Genomic DNA, 16263 nt, shown 5'->3' with positions numbered 1-16263 from the left:
TTCTCCTCAGTAATAATCCTCAAACTCACCAATTTAACATGGAGCAAGTCTCTGTCACAACGAACCCTCAAAATAGCAATGCTTTCTAATCATAAGGTGCATTTCCACTAATTTTCAGGGATAACCCCTAAAATAACTCTTTAGGGATTATTTTGCTCTTCTGCTCCTCTACAAGATTACAATCCTAATATTCACTTCCAAAGTGTCATTCACAAAACCACACCTACGTCATCATGTGTTCAGAAATACTTTAATTAATTCATTTTGCCAAGAGCAGACGATAATTATTCTTTGATCTGAGACCATCGATTAAAGACTGAAAAGGGTAAACACGAGAGAGTAAGCCGTTTACATTCCTCTGAAGGAATTTCTCTGGCTCCCACCCATCATCATCATCATCATCAGGTCCCTTCCGGGAGAATTTTACTGTTTCGCTAAGTTTTCCCCTCGACAGTCCTACAGCGAGCAGGCTCCCAAGCGTCCTGGGCGGGAAGACAGCCAGCGCGGCTCTGGGGAGGAGGGACCCGGGAGGCGGCGTGGGCGCGAAGCCGCCCTCTGGACGGACACCACAGGTCCCGCGCCACAGGCCGCGAGCTGCCCGGCACTTGCTGGCAGGAAGGGGCGCCCGCCAGTGCCCTCTAGCTGCTGTCCCTAGCGAGGCTGTCCTCAGTGGGGTCCCTGCTCAGCCACGGGCGCGGTGAGGGGACTTTAAGCACACACACTTATTCTCCAGAACCCACACGACAGACCGGCGGCGCGGTCTTTAACGCCCTGTCAGGACAGTGAGCACCAGCGGGCTCCTTGGGATGACCTCGGCCCAAGCACGGTGCCACAACACTCCGTACCTGTCAAGCGCCCACATACCTATCATGGTCACTGGGCAGGTGGCGGCTGCTCGGCAAGCAGGGACTTAGGGCGCACTGAGGCCCGCCGCCTCCCCCCCCGGCGGCTCTCGGGGCTTTAGCGGCTCCTGGCCTCCCCGCCCCTGCGCCCGGCGAAGTCGCAACACGCATGCGCGGAAGACGCGAGGCCCGCGGCCTGCTGGGAGTCGTAGTTTGACGCGTAGCTTCTCCTTCACCCCGCCGCCTCTCCGCTGCCTTTTCCGGCTTCAAGGTCCAGGAAACGTGCGTCACGGCAAGGGGAGGCCATTGGGCCGCGATGTTGACGCGTCGCTTAGCAACCGCAAGGCATACCTTTGGAAGCTTGTTGCAGCTCTAACCACGGTCCTGCCCACTTCCCGCCCCTCCCCTCCCCCAAACTCCCTTCACCTAGGAGCTGCCAAACATCTGGATCAACCTGGGCATTACGAGGGGTTGAATTTCTAACATTATTGCGCCTTTTGACATTTTTTTCCCGAACTTCTTCTCACATCTGTAAACCCCACTGATTCTTAATACACTTTTTATGAGAACAAGACATTTTCTAGGAAGATGGTGGCTGAAAAAGAGACCCTGAGCTTAAACAAATGCCCAGACAAGATGCCGAAGAGGACCAAGTTGCTGGCACAACAGCCGCTCCCTGTACACCAGCCGCACTCCCTGATTTCTGAGGGCTTCACAGTCAAAGCCATGATGAAAAACTCAGTCGTAAGTGATTTTCCCGAATTGAATGCACTCGCTCTGAATCAGGGTACACGAGATTATTTATTATAAGCTGGCCGTGTGAGGGATTTTGAGCCATTGTCCTGGGTGGTTTTTACCAATTGCTCTGCTAATGGCAGATAGTGCCCCACAGTGTGTGGCGGTCAGACTAGGTTGGTTAGAAAGGATCTTGGCAAGAGATGTACTTTGTCCATTTATAAGCACCTTTCTAGTAACTCACAGTTTCTAGTAACCCCAAATTACTCTTAAGCTATTTACACAAAAAAAGACTCCCTTTGCTTTTGACTCCTAAATTAGCCACACCCAGCACAGGGCCTGATAGAGGGTGAGTTCTTATTATCTCCCTTGCAAAATTTAACATGAGCTGATGTACTACTGGAAACAAAAGCTCATGAAATCATCAGTAATAAAGACTTCATCTGTTTAACCTAGGGAAATTTAGAATATCCTACCATTCATTCTAATACTCCTTACTAAATGATAGCAGCTTGTTTGAGCACTGAGAGGCAACTTAATATTAAGTCCATTTCCTGATAAATCTTTTAAGCAACACTTTTTAACAATCCAATCTTTGATTCAAATCTCTGCCTATATGTGCAATTCATGTTTATACTATTTGTGGTAGTAAAAATAAAATATTCTTAATTTTATTAGAAAGAATAATTAAATGCATAGAAATGGTTTAGCTACGTGCATGACAGTTTATTTAAAAAAAATCCTATTTGTTAAATAGCTTTTAATTTGGTATGTTAAACAGATTTTACTCCTGAGTAAGCACCTGTCTGGGAATGAGACATTAAATAATAAATGCAACTTCCAAGTTTGTGTAATTTATATTCTGGGAGAATCTGACTTATTCTATCACATCTCATTATATGATAGGAATAATGTTGTTTTTCAGTATCACATTATTTATTTTACTTAAATTTTGCAAACTTAATACCTTATTCATAAACCCTATCTATAAAATACGTGAATGGAAGAGATTACCTCTAGCCCTCTCGGCCAGATTCCTAAATTACTACACAAAATGTTATTCTGCTTATTGGTATGTATGTCAGTTGCCCTACAGTAGTTAAAATTCTGGGAAATAGACTGAAATTCCTGTTTGTTGTAGCTGCAATATTTCATGTGAGGAGATTCTCATGGGAGCCCAAATGAGTCATTTATCAACCATACAGAATAACATAACCATTCAAGTTTATCATTTATCTTTGCTGCTACCCAATATTTTCAATAATAATTTTGGTGGTATTTTAAAATGTTAAATTTTAACATCATAAATAAAGAAAAATGATCATTCTCTTTTTTTCTAAACATACTTTCATACATTCTTTTATCATGTTTATTCTTAAATACAAACTTACACCTAAAGTCACAATTCAGGGAAATTGGATATTTCAATATGGCCAAATGTAATAAATATGTTTATAAGGCTCAAAAATGTTGATCTGGAAGTGGCTTTCTTTATAAAAAGTATTTGCGATAAATCATCTTCTTTTCATACATTTAAGGAAAATCTTTTAGTATAATATGTTTGTCTGCACTGGGATCCCCAAAACAGGATGAGTCATTATTCTACTCCACTTAGTGAAAATCATAATTCTTAGATAGTGAAAATCATAATTCTTAGTTGCAAGCATTATTTGTCCATTCATTCATTCTATCAATAGCCTATTTATTTATTTATTTATTATTTATTATTTATTTTTGGAGCACCTTCCACATGCTAAGCAGAGTTCTGGGAATTTGGGATCACAGTGAACAAAACAACGTTCCTGTCCTTAGTACTCCTAGGAAAACCACCACCAATAACAAAAGGAAAGTCTCGAAAAAACAAACATAGGCAATATTTTTTACGCAGACTAACTCCTGTGGCACAGGAAATAAAAAGTGTCTTCAATTTCCAATATTTACATTTCACCATTTCTGTCTTCAGCGGTGTAGACCTTTTGGGAAGACCTTGGCTATGGTATAATAAGCAGAAACCAGGAACCCAGTATTTTTTTTACTTCATCTGGGCACTTACCTGGTGCTTTATGTGTTAATCTACCTTGGATACGGACCCAAGGTTCTGGTGATCGAGAAGTTGTCTTTAATTTAAACTTTCTACTACAGCTTTACTTCTCAATAGACTACAAATGCTTTATGCTCAAAGCTTAGGGAATGGGAGAATAAGGCAGGAAGAAGTGGAGAGCAAGCAGCTTCATTATAAGGGCATGTTCCAGAATTTGCATTCATCATTTCTACTCTTAACTCACTGTGGAAACAGTCCCAAGGCCACAACAAGTTGCAGGTGAGGCTGGGACTCATGTAGCCTCTAACTGGTAGCTCTGTGCCCAGCTAAAACTTGAGTTTTATTACTATAATAAAGAGAAGAAGGGATATTGGGATAAATAGAAGTCTCTGCCACAGGAGTTAAACATGCTATGTTGCTGATGACGAAAAGAAGATAGACAAGTAAAATAATTCAATACAACTAAAAACAGATACTTGATAAGGGATTTCAAATACATCTTCAGTACATTCAATACAGTAGCAATACTAATGATGAAAGTAATAAGTGACAATAACCTGACTGAGGACCTCATCACCTTTTGTCTAGATTTTACAATATCATCCAAATTTATCTCTTGACTCTACTGGGTGTTTGCCTCAATCAATTATCAGTAATATCGCATTAACTCTTCCCGTATGAAGTTCTACTCATATCACTACTCAAAATTTTTTGAGCTTCCTAATTCTTATAAAAAAAAAAATCAAAATACCTCCCTAGGGTCATCCAGGTCGTCTGTGTTTTTAATTTCTTCTATCACTCTTCTCATTTATTTCAACCAAATTGAACTTAGGAAATAAACTGTAATATATTCATTTTTGTGATTTTGCTTAGGTCGTTCCTTTTGCTTGAATATCCTTCTGCATACATACCGTCATATCTAAATCCATTTGATCATTTATTTACCAAACATCCTCATTGACCACTGACTATATGCTAAGTACTGTTTTGGATGTAAGAAATATAGCAGTGAATGACTATGGTTTGTTAATTTCTGATGGGTATGGTAGGAAGAAGTTCACAGAAGTGTTGCTATATTAGGTTATTTTCTTGGGGTATAGTAGGAACATATTGGAAGTAAAGTAGTTATTTTAGGTTCATTGTCTTTTTCTTACTCCCTTGTTATGGTTTGTTTGAAATGTTTTTTTAATTGTTTTTTTTTAAATTTTTTTGATATAGTTAATAGTTAATTTTAAAAAGTTAATTTAAAAAAACAATAAAAAATGCAATACATGAAAGAAAAAGAAAATAAATATAGCAGTCAGCAAGAGACAAAACACATGATGTCAAGGAGCGTATGTTTTTGTGGCCAGCGAAAATGGCAACTACTGCAAGAAGACTTCCCTATTTGTCATTTCCTGTGATCCAGGATGGAAGTAGTTATTCTTTACTTCTTGTTTTCTACTTTGCTTTATAGTTATTGATGTTTATGTTTTATCTCCATATTTCAATACCCTGTGTAGGCAGAATCCATGTCTGTGGTGGACTGAATTATATAACCCGATTTAGACATATGTTTGTTCTTGATCCACATTCCTGTGGGTGTGAACTCATTGTGAATAGAATTTCTTGGCTATGCTAATTTTAGTTACAGTTTGGCCCCAATGAATGAGATTTGGCCTTAATCTGGATTTCTGGAGTCCTCTAGAAGCAGACAAAATTCAGACATAGTTAGAGAAATCCACAGGAGACGCCAGAATCCAGAAGTCAGCGAAAACCCAGAAGAGAAACGAGAGGACGTTGCCATGAGACAGTAAAGCCAAGAAATCCTAAGGACCACAGCCAGCACCAGAAGGCTTCATATTTTGGGGAGAAAGCAAGCCTTCCAGCCTCCGAAACCATGAGACAATAAATTCCCATTATTTAATCCAGCCCACCATGTGGCATTTGTCATAGCAGCCCTGGAAAACTAAGAAAGTTCTAACTCATATTTTCATCCTAATCAACACCTAATATTTAATACTATCCAGCACCTAATTCATTACTAATCAGCAACTAATAAGGAGTAGTCAATATTTGATGAATGAAGGAAAGCAATTACACTCTTCCTTCTTATCTCATTTCCTTCTTTATTATGGCTATAATTGTCCCTAGTTTGGATGTTTTCAACCACCCTTCCCTAATTTAGGAGCACAGGAGATGTCTTTAAAACTAAGTCAGGTCCTAGCACTCTTCATCTCAAACTTTCTGGAGGCTTCCCATCTCATGCAGGGTAAAGGCCTTAGTTTTTACATTCCTGTAAGGTCCTATATGATTTGGCTTCCTCTGCTGCTTCTTATGTCTTAACTGCTTTCTCTCTCTCTCATCTGTTCCAGCTACACTGGCCTCCCTGCTATTCTTTGAACACACCAGTTGTATGGTTGCTCCGTGCCTTTGCCCTTCCTTGTTCCCACAGCCTTAAATAACATTTTTCCACTACATATCACTACTTCTTGCCCTTATACCATCTGCAAATGTTTTTCAAAAATTAACTTTTAGTAAGGTCTTCCCTGACTACTCTCTTTGAAATTTCAAACTCTTAACAACCTTCTTCATCCCTTCTTTACCATGCCCATCCACCTTCCTTGATTTATATTTTTCTATAGCTACTTATCAACCTGTAATTTTAACATAGTTTATTCTATGGCTTCTTTCGCTAGACAGTAAGTTACTTGAGAACAGGGAATTTTTACTGTTTCACTCACTCTGCATCCCCAGCTCTAGAAAGGTTCCTGTCAAATGAATAAATGGATGATCGTATTTTATGCATAATTAGCCAATCATCTTTGAATTAGCAGCTTCAATAAAATGCTAATGTAGTTATATAGATTTTAAATTTAGGTAAAGAATAACAAATGTGATATGCTGTATTTTAATCAGCTTATTATAAAAGTAATACATGCTCATTATAAAAAGGTTAAATGGTTAGACTTAGAAAAGCTTTCTCTGTCTAAGATTATGGGGAAAATTTTACCCTTTTTTTTTTTTTACTGGTTCTATGATTTCCATTTTTTATTTTATATATTTTCTTCATCTTAAATCATTTTTGTTTAGGAAGTGAGATGGACATTCTGATTTATTTTCTTTTCAAATAGCTAGAGGGTATTTATATGACATTTTACATGTAGTTAAACTAAGGTCCATCAAAAAATCTTCCTATTCAATTCAGAACTTCCTATTTAATTTAAATGATCTATCAATATAATAAAGGTAGTTTTATATATGCTTTAATTTCTGAGAGTTATCTCTATTCCATTTTTTTTTTTTTTTTTTTTAACCAACAAATCCAGTGAGAAGGCAGGGCAGACTTTTTTTTTTTTTACTTTTGATTTTGAAGTACTTTAAAACATGCAGGATAGTTAAAAAAATAATACAAGCCCTTACAGAGAACTGCAACACATTCCATTCCCTCAGCTATTCACATCCATCATTTTTAATACTTTGCCACATTTGCCATATCATTCAGTTTTTCTATCCATCAATTCACCAATACTTCTATCTCTCTAAACATCTGTCTATTTATCAATTCATTTTCTTGATTGTAGACTGTATACAGCATGCTCCTTGAACTCTTAATTCTGCCATGTACATTTCCTATAAACAATGATATTCTCTTAGGTAACCACTCTAATTGTAGTTATCAAGTTCAAGAAATTTAACGTTTATATAAAGCTTACATACTATTATATTCCAATATTTTTATATGTCCTACAATGTCCCTTTGAGCCTTTTCTCCTCCCTTGCTAGATCTATCCAGTATCACAAATTGTGTTTAATTATCACTGTCTCTTTAATTGTTCTTTCTTTTTTTAAAAAATATGGGAAGATAGATTCAAAATGAAATTTGCCATTTCAACCACTCCCAAGTATACCATCCAGTGGGATAATTCATGTTTACACTGTTCTGTTACCCTCTCCACTTTCCATTACTAAAACTTTCCCATCTCCCCAAAATGAAACCCTACACCCACTATGGATTAACTCCCCGTTCCCCTTCAACCCTGCCTTTTACCTGTATTCTAATTTTTGTCTCTGTGAGCTTGCACATTCTCTGATATTTTCTTTTGAGTTACCATGGGGCTTAAATTTAACATCCTAAATCTATAATACTCTCATTTCTTAGATACCAACTTAACTTCTGTGGTATACACATACTATGTTCCTGTACTCCTCCACCCCAAACCTTACATAGATTTTGTCACAAATTACATATTTATACATTATGATTCCAAAACCACTGCTTTATCATATTTGAATCCTGGAGGAAGTAAAAAGTGGAGTTACAAACCAAAAGAATAGTAGCACTGGCATTTATATTGACCCATATCATTAACCTTACTGGGGATCCTTATTTCTTCATGTGGCTTTGATCTATTGTCAACTGTCCTTTCTTTTTAATCTTCAGAACTCTCATTAGCATTTCTTACAGGCCTAGTCTAGTGGTGACAAACTCCCCCAGCTTTTGTTTATCTGGGAATGTCTTAATCTCTCCCCCATTTTTGAAAGACAGTTTTGCTGGAAATAGAATTTTTGATTGGCAGTTGTTTGCTTTTAGCACTTTAAATATGCCATCCCACTGCCTTCCTGCCTCCATGGTTTCCAATGGGAAATTAGCATTTAATCTTGTTGAGGTTCTGTTGTATGTGACACATTGCTTCTCTCCTATGGCTTTCAGAATTGTCTTTTTGTCTTTGGTATTCAACAGTTTGATTATAAAATGACACTGTCTATTTGGATGTATCCTGTTTGGGGTTCAGTGAGCATCTTAGATGTGTAAATTCATGTCTTCTATTAAATTGGGGAAGATTTCAGCCCTTACTTTTTGAATATTCTCTTTCTTCTCCTTCTGGGACTCCCACCATGTATATATTGTTGCACTTGATGGCGTCTCACAGTTTCCTCAGGCTCTGTTTACTTTTCTTCATTCTTTTTTCTTTCTGCTCCACAGGCTGAATGATTTCAATTTCTTATCTTCAAGTTCACTGATGCTTGCTTCTAACTGATCAAATCTGCTATTGGAGCCCTCTGGGGAATTTTTCGTTTCTGTTACTGTGATCTTCATCTCTGTTTGGTTCCTTTTCATAATTTCCATCTCTATTGATATTCTCTTTGTGTTCATCTCTCATATTTCTGATTTCCTTTAGTTCTCTGGCCATGTTTTCCTTTAGCTCTTTGAGCATATTTACGCACATTTTTAAAAAGTCTTTGTCTGGTATGTTCTAGGTCTGGTCCTCCTCCTTTATATTTTCTTATGTGTTAATTTTCTCCTTTGGGCAATTGCTTCCTGTTTCTTTTTATGTTTTGTAATCTTTTTTTGAAACCTGGGTATTTTGACACTTTAATGTGTTATTGCTGGAACTTAAACCATGAGGTGTCTGTTCCCTCTGCATGTAACCAGCTAGTGTTATGATAGAGCTTTTCTTGAATGCCAGGGACTAAAAAAACAAAAGGAAAAAAAGAAAATACCTTTCCAGCCTTTGCAAATTAACCTGTGCACACACTGTCCTTCAAAGCTTATCCATACAATGGATTTAGAGAATAGTTCCAAGCCAAAGTATAGGGCCCAACCCAATCCTTTCTGTATATGCAGCTTGTCTTGGGCATGTAAGAATTCCCGCTTTCACAAGGTTACAAATGTTTCATCATCCATAGTAAACAGTTTCCTTGTGATTTGCGCCTGGCAGCCACTTGACTGCTCTTCTACAGTGTTCTGTAGGAAAGCTTTGTGAGCTGCCTTGTACATGCAAGGCAAGTTCAGGGATGGTGAGTCCCTCAGGCCATCACCCGACAGATTAGGACAGATACACACGGTCCCAGTATGTGCATGAGAATTGCTCTGCTCCCCCTGGAGCTGGGACCAGAGCTCTGTGCTGGGAGTGTGGGCTGGCTCTCACTGACACAGTGAGGGGCAGGGAGGAGTCAGCCAGTCCACCATAAGATCCTACCGCTTTTTAAATGCCTTTTTCTTGATTTAGCACTTGCATTGATACCTCAGTCCTTTAATTGTCTTGATTTAGCACTTGCATTGATACCTCAGTCCTTTAATTGTTTTCTGGAGCTTTGAGAAAGTTATTTCTGCCAGTTCTTGCTTGTTCTTCAAAGCTTCTGTGGGGCGACCTGACTCTGAAGCATCTCATTCTGCCTTCTTGATCATGGCAGGGACTAGACACTTTATATTTCCCATTTAATTTATAAGTTTCTGACAACTTATTTTTTTGTTGTTCACAGTGCTTAGTAAATGCAGAGCAAGGAATAGAAGCTGGATTTCTAGATTTTTCTGACTCAAACCAGTCCTGTCCCATTCATTTTTTTTTAACTTTTGTTGATGCATAACATGTATACCGAGAATGCATATATCATAAGTGTGTTCTTAATGAATATTAAACCCAAAGCACTGGTGTAAACGGTACCAAAATCAAGAAACATTAACAACAGAAACCACCTGAGACCCTTTCCAGTCACTACCCAAACACACTCCTAAGGTAACGTATGACATCTATAAACAGAGATTAATTTTGCCTCTTTTTGTCCTTACATAAATGGAATCATACAGTAATTGTTTTGCATCTGGTTTATTAAAATAAACTGTGATATGTATCCATATTGTTGTATGCAATTGTAGATCTTCATACTTATTGCTGTATAGTAATTTATGTGAATATACCACAATTTTTAAAAATCTATTCTTCTGTTTATGGGTATTTAAGTGACTGTAGTTTAGGGCTATTACAAATACCATCACTAGGAAAATTGTAGTGCAGTTTTTTTTTTAAGAGCATATGTATGAATGTTTAAGGATATATGCCTGGGAGTGGAATTGCTGGATCACAGAAGAAGATTGTGATTGCCTTTAGTAAATACATCAAAACAGTCTTCAAAATTGACTTTCAAATTTAAATGTCTGGCAGCTATTTATGACAGTAACATTTGCACTATTTTCTCACCAACAATTAATATTTTTCCTTATTTTGCATTTTAGACATTCTTGTGGGTATGTAATTTATCTCATTGTGGATTTAATATTCATTTTCTTGACTAATGAATGTTTAATATATTTATTGGCCATTTGGATATCCTCTTTTATGAAGTATCTTTTCAAGACTTTTTCCTGGTTTTCTCTTGGCTTAATCTGGCTTAATGATTTGTAAGACTTTTTAACTCATATACTATTGTAAAATGATAGAGGCATTTGTCAAACCTATATATTACAAATATCTTTTCCCATTCTGCAATATGCCTTTCCATTCTCTTAATGGTGACTTTCATCTCTCTTTTTATAAAGAATATACTTTTTGTAAAAGGAAATTATCTTAGACATATTTTATTAGTTTGTTTATAATATGTTCCTCAGCCATTCCAATTGGCTCATAATGAAATACAAAATATATTAAGACACAAAGCTTTTAAATTAAATTGGACTGCTCAGAAACAAAATAGAGCAAACAAAAGTGAAATATTGAAATTAAATGTAATTAAAGTCAACAGTCTTTCCCAAAGAAAAGGAGAATCAATTTTGCCATTCATAAGGGTCAGTGTATTTATTGACTGATGTTCAAACTTAATGCTGAGCTTCTTGTCATCTATTGCTGGAAGCAAAACATTATACACTTCTCATTACCACAAAGGAAGATGCCTATCAATCCCGATAGGAAACTGAAGTTCTCTACACTGAATTCTCAGAGCAATGGATCATTTAGCATTTTAAATATCTGCAACATATCATCTCATATCATTCTGTGTCTTACAAAAAATATAGTAGCAAACTGCATCCATAAAAGATTCCAAAAATTGCCAAGTGGATGATATTGAAATGGATCTTGGTGAATGCTGTTTTGCATGAGACTAAATTGATATGTTATGTGTGAAGGCTTTGAGTGGTCCAATTTGACCCAAGGATAGAATTCACAATGCTTACCAGAGTGTGTAGTTTGTATATATATTTAACTCTGGATGTCATATCTCTTAGAGTTCATTTTATGATAGCAAGAAGACAGCTGTCGTTTTCATTATTTGTGAGATAGGAAATATGGGATGTCATGAGAGCACAGAGCAGGACAACCAGAAGGCATCTAGGTCTGAGAAGCCTTCCCGGAGGGAATCATGTCTGGTGAACTACGGAAGGCAAGGATCTAGTGGAAGAGTCAGGGAAGGTATGCAAGGGCTTGGAGACAAGAGAGATCAGGCCCTAGTCATTTGGTTTTCAATCTTTATTTTCTTCTGTTCCAAATTGGTTCAGTTGGATTTTATATTTGAGTCTGGGTGGAGATCAGCTGCAACACAATGGGAAACCAAGGCCAGAATGCATGAGAGAAGATGGTTTGTTACTCACAGGTCCCAGAGATAGGGTTTGTCGTGAAAGTTCGAGGGGAAGCACCATCTGCTCAGGTGGCTCAACCAGCAGGAGGGGAGCCCACAGGAAGAGCGAGAGGGGCCTGAGGGCTTGTGCCTTTAGAGGAATACCTGGAAATATTGCAGGTTTAGTTCCATAACACCACAATAAAGTGAATATAGCAAAAAAGTGAATCATGCAAATTTCATGGTTTCCCAGTGCCTATAAAAGTTATGCATATGTTAAACTATAGTCTATTAAGTGCACGATAGTACTATGTTTAAAAAAGCATGTATCTTCCTTAATTAAAAAAAAATACTTTATTGCTAAAAAATGCTAACCATCACCTGAGTCTTCAGCAACTCAAAAATCTTCTTGCTGTTGGAGAATCTTGCCTTGACATTTATACCTGGTGGTTGTGGTAGTGGTTGCTGAAGGTTGGGGTGGCTGTGGCAATTTCTCAAATCAGGACAGCAATGAAGTTTTTCTCATCAATTGGCTTTTCCTTTTATGAAAGATTTCTCTGTAGCTTGTGATGCCGTTTGATAGCATTTTACCCACAGTAGAACTTCTTTAAAAATTGGAGTCAGTCCTCTCAAACCCTGCCACTGCTTTATCAACTAAGTTTATGTAATAGTTTAAATCCTTTGTTGTCATTTCAACAATGTTCACAGCATCTTTGCCAGGAGTAGATTCTGTCTCAAGAAACCACTTTCTTTGCTCATCCATAAGAAGCAACTCCTCATCTCGTAAAGTTTTATCATGAAATTGCAGCGATTCAGTCATATCTTCATGCTTTACCTCTAATTCTAGTTCTCTTGGTGTGTCCACCACATGTGCAGTTACTTCCTCCACTGAAGACTTGAACCTCTCAAAGTCATCCTAAGGGTTGGAATCAACCTCTTCCAAACTTCTGTTAATGTTGAAATTTTGACCTCCTTTCATGAATCATGAATGTTCTTAAAGGCATCTAGAATGATGAATCCTTTCCAGGTTTTCAATTTACTTTGCCCAGATTCATCAGAATAATCACCACCTATGGCAGTTATAGACTTATGAAATGTGTTTCTTAAATAATAAGACTTGAAAGATGAAATTACTCCTTGATCCATGGGCTTCAGAATCGATGTCATGTTAGCTGGCATGAAAACATCATTCACCCCCTTGTACATCTCCATCAGAGCTCTTGAATGACCAGGTGCATTGTCAATGAGCAGTAATATTTTGAAGTCTCAAGAACGGGCTTAAAATATTTAGTAAACCGTGTCGTGAACATATGTGCTGTCATCCAGGCTTTGTTTTTCCATTTATAGAACACAGGCACAGTAGATTTGCAATACTTTTTAAGGGACATAGGATTTTCAGAATTGTGAATGAGCACTGGCTTCAACTTCAAGTCACCAGCTGCATTAACCCCTAACAAGGGAGACAGCCTGTCCTTTGAAGCTTTGAAGCCAGGAACTGAATTTTCCTCTCTAGCTATGAAGGTCGTAGATGGCTTCTTCTTCCAATAGAAGGCTGTTTTTTCTACATTGGAAATCTATTATTTAGTTTAATCACCTTCATCAATTATTTTAGCATGATCTGGATAACTTGCTGCACTTTCTATGTTAGCACGTGCTTTACCTTGTACTTTTATGTTATGGAGATGGCTTTTTTTCCCTTAAATCTCTTGAACCAACCTCTGCTAGCTTCATATCTTTCTTCTGCAACTTACTCACCTCTCTCAGCCTGCATAGAATTGAAGAGAATTGGGGCCTTGCTCTGGATTAGGCTTTGACTTAAAGGAATGTTGTGGCTGGTTTGATCTTCCATCCAGACCACTCAGACTTTCTCCATATCAGCAATAAAGCTGTTTTGCTTTCCTGTCATTTACATGTTCACTGGAGTAGCACTTTTAATTTTCTTCAAGAACTTTTCCTTTGCATTTGCAATTTGGCTAACGATTTGTTAGCACTCAGCCTGTCTTGGCTTTGGACATGCCTTCCTCACTAAGCTTAATCATTTCTAGCTTTTGATTTGAAGTGAGAGATGTCTGACTCCTCCTTTCACTTGAATACTTAGAGGACATCTTAAGGTTATTAATTGGCTTAATTTCAGAATTGTTGTGTCTCAGAGAATAGGGAGGCCAGAGAGAGGGAGAGAGCCAGGGGAATAGCCAGTCGGAGGAGCAGTCAAAACACACACGGCATTAATCAGTGAGGTTCACTGTCTTATATGGGCCTGGTTCATGGTGCCCCCAGTTGTAAGTGTAACATCAAAGACCCCAGATCACCATAGCAGATATAATAATGAGGAAAAAAGTGTGAAATATTGTGAGAATTACCGAAATATGACACAGACATGAAGTGAGCACATGCTGACAGCTAGCTGATCGCAGGTTGTCACAAACATCAATTTGTAAAAAAAATGCAGTATCTATGAATTGCAATAAAGTGAAACAAAATAAAACAAAGTATGTCTGTACTGTGGTTCAGGGATAGAAGTTGGTAGATTTCCTGTGGGAGTCAAGTATTTGTTAGTTTAAAGCCAATGTGTTGAGAAAGGGAAAGGGGCTAGCAGGGGCGGGGGAGGGTCCAAGGGCAGTGGGGCTGGTTAGTTTATCATTTGAAACCAGCTGTGGTTTGTGGGTGGGGTGTGTGGGTGGTGTGGGTGTGGTGTGGGTGGGGCCACAAATGCCCGTTTTGGCTCTGGGAGTGTTTATGCCCCAGGTCCGGAGATGATGTGCTTATTAATTAGGCCAGAGGTCACAAGTGGCTCAGCAAAAAATTTGATAGTTATGACAATCCATCTGTTGATGCCTCAACACCATTTATTTGGAGAATTGTAGCAGTTTGGGTGGTTAATATATTTACTGCCAAGAGCACTGCATTATCGAGCTAGCACATAAGGCACTTGAGGATATTGATTATTATAAAAATGCCAATAAACAGTAAAACCAAGAACTGGAAGCCGTTGTGTAGCCATTCACCACAGCCTTCAGGGGACAGCTAAAAGGAAATGTCAGGGGTTTTTTAGGGTTTAAGATATTTGTTGATAAACCTTGGTTATATTGTGAAAAACCTTGATCTCTTAGGCAATCTTTTGTAAGTTGATTTGACCTGCTGTGAATTATTAATATACATGCAGCAAGAGAGGTTTCTTATGGCACACAGATACCCCCTTTCTGGCCAAGAGGTAGAATAAGGCTAGGCAGTTATCCAAGAAGACCTGGGCTAAGGAATCTATTGTTGTGGTATTAGCTCTTATTAGCATGTAGAAAGAGGGGAGCTTTGGCTGAAGAACTGAAACATGGGCTTGTAGATGGAAGGTTGTCCCTGCCCGTTGACATTAAAGATAAAATATTTAGATTGCCAGTAGGGGGCGGCAGAGAGCAAGGCAGTTTTACAGGTGCAGGGGGCATGTCTCACAGGACAAGCATTGCATGAGGAAGAGGGGTCCATGGTTAAAGCCTGTCACTTTAGCCAGAGGGTAGTCCTATGTTTCCTTTTCCCATTTCTCAAGGCAGCATCTGGATATATCTGCTGGCTCGTGCATACAGGTGGCTCTGATTGGTCAAGATGATAGGCGCAATTGTGGTGACCCTCAGTGGTGATCTTGGGCAGTTTCCTCTCCATCAGCAAACTCGTGGGCAGAGGCGATATTATCTGAGCTAGTGATTGCCAGGGGCAGTAGGTATCCTTCCCAAGCAGTAATCCATAAAAGGATGGGCTTTTAAATACTACTGGGCAGCTCTTGTCAGGACATCTCTCTAAGTTTTTCTAAAATGGTCACCATCACAGAACTCCATTTCTTTTAGGGATTGTCTAGGATGCACCAAGCAAAGGCTTTGACTTCATGTTCCCATATGTCCCTCCATAGGGAGGATATATTTTGTCCACACATATGCCAATTGGATGTTAATTCTTTGTAGGCCTTCTTTGCAATGCAAATTCTTGACTCGGGATATGTCCCACAGGCTGGGGTAGAGGACAATTAGTCATGCAAGTTTGATGTGATTACTCTTGGGAGGCCATTGGTGCTGTATGAGAATCTTAGGTTATGCCTGGCTTGAGAATCACTTATGATTGATGCCAGTGGCCCATCTGATGTATAGGTGGAATGGTTTGGGGTCCTCAGCCATTGCTCGGTGGCATGCCAGACACAGTGGTTTGAGGAGCGACAGCCAGCAATCTCCTCTGGCCCATCCCTGGGTACAATTTTGGAATTAACGGAGTGTTGTTTGAGCATTCCTGGGCTCCATGACGAAGTCTTTTGGATCAGTAAGACTATTACCCATGCAGTCAACAAAAATACTT

General features: G+C 38.6%; 2 protein-coding genes across 6 annotated transcripts in view; one reads left to right on the top strand and one right to left on the bottom strand.

The window, feature by feature from the left end:
* Nucleotides 1-1023, bottom strand: part of PRKN (parkin RBR E3 ubiquitin protein ligase) — a 1621201-nt gene extending 1620178 nt beyond the window's left edge. Inside the window, exon 1 of one of the 4 annotated variants that reach the window (XM_037817596.1) lies at nt 865-1023. In XM_037817596.1, the coding sequence (XP_037673524.1) occupies nt 865-871 (7 nt within the window). In that variant the 5' untranslated portion in view covers nt 872-1023. The remainder of the gene's footprint in view (nt 1-864) is intronic. The other 3 variants (XM_037817593.1, XM_037817594.1, XM_037817592.1) reach the window with 3 other exon arrangements.
* A 183-nt stretch (nt 1024-1206) lies between these two features.
* The window catches only part of PACRG (parkin coregulated), a 604662-nt gene continuing 589605 nt past the window's right edge, over nt 1207-16263 (top strand). Inside the window, exon 1 of one of the 2 annotated variants that reach the window (XM_037817598.1) lies at nt 1207-1586. In XM_037817598.1, coding sequence (XP_037673526.1) covers nt 1431-1586 — 156 coding nt within the window. In that variant the 5' untranslated portion in view covers nt 1207-1430. The remainder of the gene's footprint in view (nt 1587-16263) is intronic. The other variant, XM_037817597.1, reaches the window with a different exon arrangement.

Source organism: Choloepus didactylus, chromosome 24 (genome assembly GCF_015220235.1).
Source record: "Choloepus didactylus isolate mChoDid1 chromosome 24, mChoDid1.pri, whole genome shotgun sequence".
In the NCBI taxonomy this organism is placed as follows: Eukaryota; Metazoa; Chordata; class Mammalia; order Pilosa; family Megalonychidae; genus Choloepus; species Choloepus didactylus.
The sequence above is the reverse complement of the archived record's forward strand: the minus strand, read 5'-3'. Positions and strand labels throughout refer to the sequence as shown.